General features: G+C 29.8%; 1 protein-coding gene across 1 annotated transcript; it reads right to left on the bottom strand.

Annotated features, from left to right (window-relative positions):
* Positions 1-4,682: 4,682 nt before the first annotated feature.
* On the bottom strand, positions 4,683-6,913 carry LOC654962 (organic cation transporter protein). The gene is made up of 6 exons (XM_008202576.3): positions 6,775-6,913; positions 6,284-6,706; positions 5,655-6,234; positions 5,251-5,527; positions 4,938-5,206; positions 4,683-4,887 (listed from the first exon to the last, which is right to left on the bottom strand). The coding sequence occupies exons 1-6, from the start codon at positions 6,785-6,787 to the stop codon at positions 4,803-4,805; spliced, it is 1,647 nt and encodes a 548-aa protein (XP_008200798.2). The 5' UTR covers positions 6,788-6,913; the 3' UTR covers positions 4,683-4,802.
* Between the last annotated feature and the right edge of the window lie 4,265 nt (positions 6,914-11,178).

The following is an 11,178-nucleotide window of genomic DNA, read 5'->3' as shown; positions in this document are numbered from 1 at the left end:
TGATAATTGGTTCACTAGTTTGTTCCAGTGAGAGAGAAATGAGATAGGCTTCAACATGGATTAGTAAGAGATAAATATATTCTGTTTTAGGCGGGCTTTTTTAAAATTAAAGAACACTCAAAACTAAAGTTATTTTATTTTAGAACAGTGACGACAATAAGAATTATGGACGCCACGGTGGTGTTCGAGATTATTGTAGTGAAATAACATTTTACTGCTAAATAAATCGATTCCTCTTGAAAGACTATACTTGTGATTCCTTAACTAATATCATCCCTGGCACAGGTTCATAGATAGTCGTAAACATTGTAAACAGCCTTGGACCACAGAATTTAAAATGATGTCATTGTTGTGTCAATATGAGGTAAGTGAAAAAATAATCAAAAATCATATTTCTACGCAAAAATTGGTAGAACATCTGTATCGGCTGAAAAATGTAGTTACCAGTGAAGAACGGTAGGTAGGCAACTTAAAATGCATTTGTTAATAATATTTGTTTAATAAATTATTCTATAAACAGTACTTCAAGAAAGAAAATCTGTTTAAACTCAAAAAAGCAAAAAATGTTATATCCCATGTCAGTTTATGGTAAAATTTTGCACATCGCATATGAATTTTTTATAGTGAAATGGAGCACAAATTGAGAATTTCTGGTAGGTTTTCTTACCTCAAAACATGTCGCTGGGATTTAGTTTAACACAGATTTTTTTTTACAGAAACTCTAAATTTGTGCTTTATTTTTCACTCCGAAAAATTCAAATGCGCTGTTGCTGAATTTTGGGAAATGAAATGATATATATGTAGATTGCCTACTTATCGCGACTGATTGCTAAGCAGACTCAAAACAGAAAGAATTTTTGTTGTATGGCTTTAATTGAACAAATTTATATAACTATAACGCAATTGTGCTAGGTGTATTGCTCACCTTAAATCCGGCTACGTAATGTAAATCAAATTTCCCAATCTTCCCTTTTAAGGCGATATGAATTACTTTTATACCCGATTTTGACACTGTTAATATTGTTTATTAAAAAATAGACCATAAATAGAATAAAGAAGAAGAAAAGTAAGGCAAATGATGTGATGAGACATTTAAAATAAGTATTTTATTTACTTAAATTTAGACCGAATATAAAAAAACAAGTTGAATAACAATAAAAACATATTTTTGAACGTAGGTATGCTAAGTAAAGACCGGTTTACAGAAATTAAGATTTAATTTAGAATTAAACAAATTCGAATTAAGTTGCCATTTAAAATACTTTGACAAATATCAAGCTAATGTCGAATTAAAATTTGATTGCAATTCAAATGTTCTGTAAATCAGCTCTAATACTATCAGTACAGATAAATTCTAATTTATTGTAATAAACAAGTAACAATTAACTACAAATTCTAGCTAGCTACTGATTCACTAAAGTATTTTCGATTTAAATTTTTGCTTGTTACATGCAATTTTCATCCTAAGTACTACAAACTTTGTGATAAGTTTTTCTCGAATTTTATGACAAAATACGGGATGGAATATCAAATACACATGAAATATCCTTCATTTCTTAAAAAAAACTTTCTTTAATTAACATCTTGGTTACATACTTAATGAAAAAATGATCTAAACACAATTTAAATCCAGTATAAAATAAAATCTAATTTCGTTACAAAAATAGATTTTTCTTGGTAAATTTAAAATTTGGAAAACGTGCATATTTTTTTAATTTAAATTTGTTAGAGCTTAATGAAGCAACATTTGCTACAAGTTCTGGATGTTTTCTTAATGTTACTAATTAAATATCCAAAAATGTTGTAAAATGAATCTTGATCTCGCTAAAATTAAGATTGAAACTTTCTGTTACAACTGGATTTACAAAAACTACATTACTTTACTTATGAGGTTTATTCTATAAGAAATTTAGAAATTTGAGTGAAAAATCTCTGTCGTCTTTTTCATAGCAGCTGTTTTTTATATTACTTATTTAGGTACTGTGAAACGGTGATTAGCTTTAAATTATTTTTGACTTGCAGTGCATTTGGAACTATCTGATTACTTCTTAAAGTGCTCAATAGATTTTCTAAACCATCTTGTGAAAATCGCGCTGTCAAGACAAAGTTATAATTTTTTTCGTTAAGCAATTTTTCATGTAGCTCCAGAATTGTCGGTGTTAAAATTAATACCTCTTTTTGAGATAGTTTCTAGGCACATTTTTATCTCATATTCATGACTAAATGATTTAATACAGTTTTTAAGAAATGTTATTGATTTTACTTTTCAGTATAAAATTGCGTGGCAAGGATGTCTGGATGTCATAAGATTAAACCATTTCTCAATTTGGTCAATAAACCAAGCCATTGTGAAATATACCTTATTACCTGTGGCTTCAGCCAAAAATCGCAATAAGCTGCTAACGTAACAAATACTAATTAGTCTACAGATAGGTGGAAAAATGTCACGAGCGAAGCTCAAGCGGTCCAATCGGCTAATCAATGGCGTGCGTATCGTAATTTAAAATTTGGGGGACAAACGTAAAGTTTTGATATAACCTACTGTGAAGTATTTTAAAACGTTCAGTAAAAGAAGTTTTTGTTTCAACCCTCGAGAGACTTTTTGCAGCCGACTGTAGCACATCCACGCATTATGACAAAGTTTAAAATGACTGTTTTGAAATTTTAAGCAATGTCAAAATTTGCCTCCTAATGGCTGCACCAATGAAGATCGAGACTACCACTGTCGCCATTCTGTTCTAAAATAAAGTCACTGTACTCAGAACCATGGGGTGAAGTGTATTTTTTCTACAAAAGATTACCTTCACGCATTGAAGTTGATACGTTTTTTGTTGAGGTCGTGAAACTGGAGAACTCATTTTACGAAAAATTCAAATGCGCTGTTGCTGAATTTTGGGAAATGAAATGATATATAGATTGTCTACTTATCGCGACTGATTGCTAAGCAAAATCAAAACAGAAAGAATTTTTGTTGTAAAAAAATTATAGCTTTAATTGAACAAATTTATATAACTATAACGCAGTTGTGCTAGGTAGCTAGGTGTATTGCTCACCTCACATGCGGCTGCGTAATGTAAATCAAATTTCCCAATCTTCCCTTTTAAGGCGATATGAATTACTTTTATATCCGATTTTGACACTGTTAATATTGTTTATTAAAAGACTGACCATAAATAGAATAAAGAAGAAGGAAAGTAAGGCAAATGATGTGATGAGACATTTAAAATAAGTATTTTATTTACTTAAATTTAGACCGAATATAAAAAAACTAAGTTGAATAACAATAAAAACATATTTTTGAACGTAGGTATGCTAAGTAAAGACCGGTTTACAGAAATTAAGATTTAATTTAGAATTAAACAAATTCGAATTAAATTGCCATTTAAAATACTTTGACAAATATCAAGCTAATGTAATAATTAAATTACTAAAAATTTAATTTTTTACATAAAAAATAGTATATTATGATATATTATGATAGAGTTTTATAAGACGCATTTTGTCGCACGCACGGATTTAGAGTATTTAGTAGTATTTAGAGCCATTATAGAGTAAGTGCGACAAAATGCCTTATAAACGCGATATCATACAGTATTTTTTCTACTTTGCACTTTTTGTACCAAAAAAATTAATTTCGAAATTTAGGGATTTTTGTGGCAGTTGATAGCATTTGCGCGCAGGCTATGAAATAAAATTAATAATTTAGATTGCCACACGTTTATTCGTACAAATGTATTCAGACAGTGTCCAAGATGTTTTGCAATGTACCACTTAACAAATACTGGCTTTTGTGGCAAATACGTGGAAATTGAAAATTGGCCTAAGGAGAATTAGATCTCAAATTACTTACTTGCACTGGCTTTTGAAGTTACGTTTGTACATTACTAGAAAGGTGCTCTAAGGGGCTACATATCAGGATTGGTACAAAAGTCTCTAAAGGTTTGTATGTCATTAATTTGATTAAATTATGCACTTGAAACAGATGCCCATTGACACTGACAGTTCTCTCAGATAATTGTCAAAAAACTAGGTTATCAACATTGTCTAACTAAATTACCCTGGTTTTTAGTGTAATTATTATAGCACTCCGTTGGATATTACGATACGCAAATAGCGTATCATAATGACCTCAGTACGAAACCGAAGTAGAAAAATATTTTTTTGAAAGATGTTGCCAAAAACAAATTTGTTTTTTAACTACTATTTTTCTTTCCTCTATTTTGCTTAATATTCATTATATTATAAAAAAAACTATTTTTTCCTATTGAGACTAGTCTTAATTTTTGTGGTAATGAGATTGTTTGAATGTAGTTCAATTTGTTTTAATTCGGCCGAAAACGATTTTCACACTAGTTTCGTATAAAATCATACATTTTCATCGATATTTCGCTTTAAAACGACTCAAATCATCTGGGGAAACTACAGTTTTCTTTTTTCAGTAAGTCGCCCGAGAATACTTCAAATCGTTGTAAGTAGACAGCGAAATCAAATGCTCTTATTTTGGATGAAAACGACACTTTTTGCTGTTACTTGTTTATTGAATCACGTGAATTCCTAACAATTTTTTGTTAAAATGGGGTATTATTTCACTACTTAAACGTTTTTATGTCGTTTATTAAATGCATGTTGATTTTTCCCGGGGCATCCACCACTTTTGGAAAATAAGGGTGCAGAATTTTTTTTGTAAAAGTTTATTTTTCACATAATTTACAATGAAATATTTTTATTTGTATTACATAAGGTTACAAGATCACAATAATTAAAGGCAATTCAAAGCATGATAATTTCAGTTTTCTCAAATATTATTTGTTAATATCCAAGGAAGTGTCTTTCAAAATAGTTGGCAAGGAAATATAACACATCCTAATATCCTTTCTATCATCAGTCCTTAAATATTGTAAATTTATTTCATATCCTAACAGCTACACAATACTCACTTATTGACTGTTACGCTCAAATCATCAATAGTTTCAGGAAGGGGCATTCCTTTAGTTTCTGGCAAAAGTAAAATTAGAAATGTTTCTAAAATAGCCCCTGTACCCAAAACAATCAACGGCAAAGAGGGCGAAATATCTTGCATACTGATAACTAAGGGAGAAATCATTGAACCCATTCTTGAAAACATGACCGACGTTCCAACTCCTGCATTTCTAACAGTCGTTGGGAACAACTCTCCAGTAAATAAATACAACGCCGGCATAGAAATCTGTACAAAAATTAGCACAAGCCACAAAATGTAAACATAAATACCGATAATCCCACAATCCCTATCCCCGCAATCACAACTCGGGGCCAATCTTGATAATACACATCCAAAGGAACGGCAAGAATCCCAAAGAAGCAAATTGCCGTCAAAACATGTGCTGAGGCTATGGTCAATCTTCGTCCGAAACGTCGTATAATGAAGACGCACAGAAGAGTGCCCGGAAAAGCCACAAAACCGCTAATAGCTGCTGTGAAATAAAGATTGCTACCCACTTTTCCGATGTATTGAGAAAAAGCGTAGAACGTTATTCCAGCAATTAACCTGAAAAAATATAACCAATAATCTTGTCGTTTTCTTTTTAAATTGGCCATCTGATAATATTTTATATTGTATTGTGCATTGTAACTTTTTATGATTAAAACGGCTTATTGCAACCAATTACACGTACCAGTTAATGCACAATAAAACATTTCTTTTCGTTAGCTCTGTTGTGGCGAATAGTGCGGCAAGTTTGGGTTTGCTTTCACTTTTTGCATCGGGGGATAATCTCTCAGCAACAGTTTTTACTTTATCACTGTCCATTTTGTTACATTGTGCTGCCCTTTCGAGAATTTTGATAGCTTCGCTTTTGTTCCCCGTTGCTAGTAACCAACGAGGCGATTCAGGAACCAACCATAAATACAAAATGTAGAAAGAGGAAATTAGTGACAATACTAAATGAAGGTCCCTCCAATCTCTATGAAAGTAAGCAATGCCGGCCATTATCGAATTACCAAACCCATATGGTATTTGGTACAGAATCGGTACAATACTGCGCCATGTTCCGCCAACTACTTCCATACACATCACAAACGAAATGACAATTGTGCCTCCATTAGCAATGGCAAGGAGAAATCTCGTCACAATGAACCCCCAATACCAGGGAATTTGTGATGCTGCGATTCCCAGAAGTGACTGGAAAACAACACAAACAAGCAAAGTTTTTTTCCTTCCCTTACGATCGGCAATTACTCCAAACAGAATATTGCCTGTGAAATAACAATTAATCAAAACAATTATTTTTGGAGGGGGGAATACCTAATAAAACTCCAAACATGAGAGAAATTTGAGACACATCCACAAGTCGCTTGTTTTCGCAAACCAAATTCCATTCTGTTATGATACTTGAGTTGAAAACGGTTCTGTTGTACTCGTAACCGTTTTGGCAAGTGGTCAGTGTGTTATTTGCAAGACTTTGGCAAAAGCCAGAATTGAGACCTTCGTGTCTTAAAGTGTGGTTTTGCTGCGACATCTTCAACCATTCGTTTGTGGAACTTTCGTTCGATTTACACCAGAATTGTGTTGGTGGGGCCAGAAAAACGATACTCATTTGAAACCAAGCGATTGGAAATTTAAGAAGGGCCATTAGGGCCGAGATTTTGAATTGCCATCGCCCGAAATTACCTATCGTGGATTGAATAATGTCTTCTTCCGGTTTTTCTTCATGTTCACAGTGACTCTCTACAATATTAAAATTGTGATTTGTTGCAAGTGAGAGGGGTTAAGCATAATTAATATTTATTACTTACCTAGTTGAGACATGTCAAAAATAGTCCAGAAAACACAAGCACATGTGGTCAGAAGAACTCGGAAATCAACTGTTTTAATTTTAATGCAGAAGAGAAATTCTACGCTGAAGTGAAAGTCAGCCAATGTTTGAATCTACATGTCATAAATTAACGTTATTAAATCCGTTTGAATTTAATTTTTTACAACTAGGACTCTTAACTAAAACATAATAATTGGTTTATGCATTTACTTAAATGAAATAAAAAAATCGGTCATGTTGTCTACTGTTACTAATTGTGACTACAATTACACAATTTTATGTGTAACAGTGATTGGAAACAAAAGATGAAGTTAAGAAAAGTTTGCACTCTCGTCTTGACCTTTACTTGTGCATTGAAACTTTCACGTAAAGTGATCTATGATTTCGTGGAATTCCTTATTTAAATTATACATTTTCTAAAATTGTCTGATTGAGGCTAAATAGTTCAGTTGTATTATCACACCTGAGTAAGTGTTTGTAACAGACTTATGTTCTACTTAAAACAATACTTGCACATGTATGATTTTTATTGCCAATGCCATATAGAGCGTAGCAACAAAATGAATAAGCAAACGCACATAGCCTAAGATTTAAATGTTAACGGCGATTTTGAAAACATTTAATAGATTAATGCTCAATGAGCAATATTGTAAAGCTTTGTCCCAAGTTTATATCGAGAAGAAAAGCGTCTTATCTGTTCGGTAACTGTTAAAATTTCGTGACTAATTTGTAGAGTTAAACTTTTTAGTACAAAAATGACGGAATTAAGCGCTAAAATAAGCTTAAAAATGATCTTTTTTATAAAAATTCTCAGAAACTGAAAATATACAGGATGTATCAGAAATACGTGTGTTAATTTTACCAGGTAATAAAACTCATCAAATAAAACAACTTTTCTATACAGCGTTTTAAAAATTCTCATTTATAATTTACACTGTTTTCCTCCTTTCTTTTCTGCAAATGAGCCGATCAGTGTTTAATAATTAGTTTGTATTTATAGCAACAATTTTCAATGTTATTTTAAATTGTATAAATTATTTGTTTCTATCACAACGAAAATATTTCGGCTCTTTTATTTTTGTACCCATAAGAAGGTACACCTTTCAGTATGTTAACTTTTACCAAATTTTAGGAAAATTTGCAAATTTTTTATTGAAACATTACAAATAGAAGAGATGTTTTATTTGTTGAGTTCTGTTACCTGTTTAAATTAAGACACGTATTTCTGATACAGCCTGTATATGCCAAAAGTTATACTCAAAACTTTTTTCAAGAAAATTTCAAGGCTATTCAGAACAAAATTTATTTATCAAATGTTTAACAAAAACAAACCTTTATGAAAAAACTAATTAGTTTATCAAATAATGTAAAACAAATTTCAAAAATATTTTTTTTCAAAATTCTATATACTTTTTAAGTTATAGTTATTAAAATCATTTATTTAATAGTACTTTCCTACGGCAGTTTTTTTGGTAATAGATTTTGCTGTAGAAATGACTTAAACTTAATTTAAAAAAAGTTTTTAATCCAGTGCTTTTATAAATTAAATTATTAGTTGCGTTCCGGTGTTTCGAACTCATTGCCTACTAAGATTGAAATAGGGAACTAACTGAAGAAGTCCGGTCTTGAAAAAAAAATTATACGACGATTGTAAAATCCACCCTTAATTATGATTCAAAATGTTTTGAATCACGATTAAGAGTTAAGATAAATTCAGTCACTATGTCAAATTTCTAAGATTTTCGGAAATTGGCCGAATTTCATTCATCCAATTTTTCGCCACGATATCTCAAACTGATGAAAATTTATTAGTTCGAAAAATTTTAAATTTTTAAAACTCTTAGATAATATTTAAAATAAAAAAACTTTAAAAACTTAAAAATTATCAAATAACGGATGAGTAAAATGCTAATTCGTCTTGAAGTTTTCGTGAAATATTGACTAAGGCATGACATATTCCATAACAATTGAGTCCTAGAAAGTAAAGATGTTTGAAAAGATGATTGTTGAGTAATTTTTGTAATTATGCTTAAAAGTCCTTAATAGCAACAAAAATTTTAGGCAGTGACAGATAAACAATTTTTTTCTTTGAAATTTCCTGTATTTCTCCCTAAAAGACAGTTTTGACAACTGCTTGGCATTTCTCAATACGATACGTCAGATAATTTTTAAGAAATTTAAAGCAATTTTAAGCCTTGTTGAGTCTAGTTTGAAAAATAAAATCTTGTATTTAACTCGTTTTTGTGTAAATCGGTTCATTTATTTATTATTATTACTATAATTATTATTATTATTATTATTATTATTATTATTATTATTATTATTATTTTTATTAATTATTATTATTATTATTATTATAAATAAAAAAATATCAGTTTATAAAGCAATATTATTGAATTAGAACTCATTTACTTATCGACTCTGAAACCTTTAGTGACTTTTATGTCTTCTCCTTTTTCCTCTACTAAAGTGTTAGACACAATTAATTTAGTTTAATTTCAGTATTTCAAACATTTTATTTTAAAGCAAATTTTTATTAAATATTATTTATATCCATCTCTATAACTCGCTTATGCTTGGTCCTACAAGAAAAATGCAAATAACTATTTTGTAGGAAATTTTATCAGCTGTAATTTTGAATGAAAGATAAAAATTGATAGAAGTAACTGTTTTCGAGATATTAGCAAAAAACCAAAGTGAAAACTGTAACAGTTACTAAACAAAAATGTGATTCAGTTTTCAATGTTTGAGACGAAGACGAATATGCAGCATTTAAAAACGACTCTGAAGACTTTAGTGACTTTTATGTCACCTCCTTTTTCTTCTAATAAAGTATTGGACCCAATAAATTAAGTGTATTTTAAATCATAAGACATTTTCTGTTAAAGCACTTTTTTTTTAAATATTAATTATTTTCAAACTTATATTTCGCTTATGGCTAGTACTACATGAAAAATGCAAATAACTATTTTGTAAGAAATTTTTTCAGCTTTAATTTTAGTAAAAAGATAAAAATTGATGGGAGTAACTGTTTTCGAGATATAAGCAAGAAACCAAAAAACTGTTACCTTAATTAAGCGCTTGCATATAAGCAAATTTAGTACTAAAAACAACTCTGAAGACTTTGGTGACTTTTATGTCTTCTCCTTTTTCCTCTACTAAAGTGTTAGACCCAATTAATTTAGTTTAATATCGGTTTTTCAAACATTTTATTTTAAGAAAATTTTTGTTAAAGATTATTTATATCCAACTCTATTACTCGCTTATGGTTGGTCCTACAAAAAAATGCAAATAACTATTTTTATCTTTCTTTCAAAATTCAAGCTGATAAAATTTCTTACAAAATAGTTATTTGCATTTTTCTTGTAGGACCAACCATAAGCGAGTTATAAAGTTGGATATAAATAATATTTAACAAAAATTTGCTTTAAAATAAAATGTTTGAAAAACTGAAATTAAACTAATTTAATTGTGTCGAACACTTTAGTAGAGGAAAAAGAAAAAGACATAGAAGTCACTAAAGGTTTCAGAGTCGTCTTTAGTCGTCATATTAATAACAATAACATTAATAATAATAATACTAATAGTACTAAATTTGCTTATATGCAAACGCTTAATTAAGGTAACAGTTTTTTGGTTTCTTGCTTATATCTCGAAAACAGTTACTCCTATCAATTTTTTTCTTTTCACTAAAATTAAAGCTGATAAAATTTCCTACAAAATAGTTATTTGCATTTTTCATGTAGGACTAACCATAAGCGAGATATAAGTTTGAAAATAATTAATATTTTAAAAAAAAGTGCTTTAACAGAAAATGTCTTGTGATTAAAATGCACTTAATTTAATGGGTCTAATACTTTATTAGAAGAAAAAGGAGGTGACATAAAAGTCACCAAAGTCTTGAGAGTGGTTTTTAGTCGTCATATATATATGCAAGCGCTTAATTAAGGTAACAGTTTCTTGCTTGTATCTCGAAAACAGTTAGTCCTATCAATTTTTATCTTTTTTTTCAAAATTAAAGCTGATAAAATTTCCTACAAAATAGTTATTTGCATTTTTCTTGTAGGACCAACCATAAGCGAGTTACATAGATGAACTCTTATTTCAAAATATGTATTATTGGTTGTCTAAATTAAAATAGTAAATGAAAAAGAAGTGTATGTGGGGTATTTCAACCATACATTTGTATTAATTATATTTATACACATTTGTTTGGGTAATTTTACTGTTAGAGTATTTTTTTAAGTGAAACTCGTGAAAGGGAATACCATTTGTTTAATTCTGTAATGCAAAAAAATGTAGAAAAAAACTAGTCCATTAAAAAAAAGCGCTGACTCCAGATTTAAATTTATTAAAAAAAATACACGTAATTTATCATTATTTC

Source organism: Tribolium castaneum, chromosome 4, assembly GCF_031307605.1.
Source record: "Tribolium castaneum strain GA2 chromosome 4, icTriCast1.1, whole genome shotgun sequence".
Taxonomy (NCBI): domain Eukaryota; kingdom Metazoa; phylum Arthropoda; class Insecta; order Coleoptera; family Tenebrionidae; genus Tribolium; species Tribolium castaneum.
Note: the sequence above shows the minus strand (reverse complement) of the source record. Positions and strands in the feature narration are given on the sequence as shown.

Coding starts and splice junctions, on each gene's coding strand:
- LOC654962 (XM_008202576.3), bottom strand. Junction 5,528..5,654: donor GTTTTATTGTGCATTAACTG/GTACGTGTAATT, acceptor ATATTTTTTCAG/GTTAATTGCTGGAATAACGT. Junction 4,888..4,937: donor TTGAGCGTAACAGTCAATAA/GTGAGTATTGTG, acceptor ACAATATTTAAG/GACTGATGATAGAAAGGATA.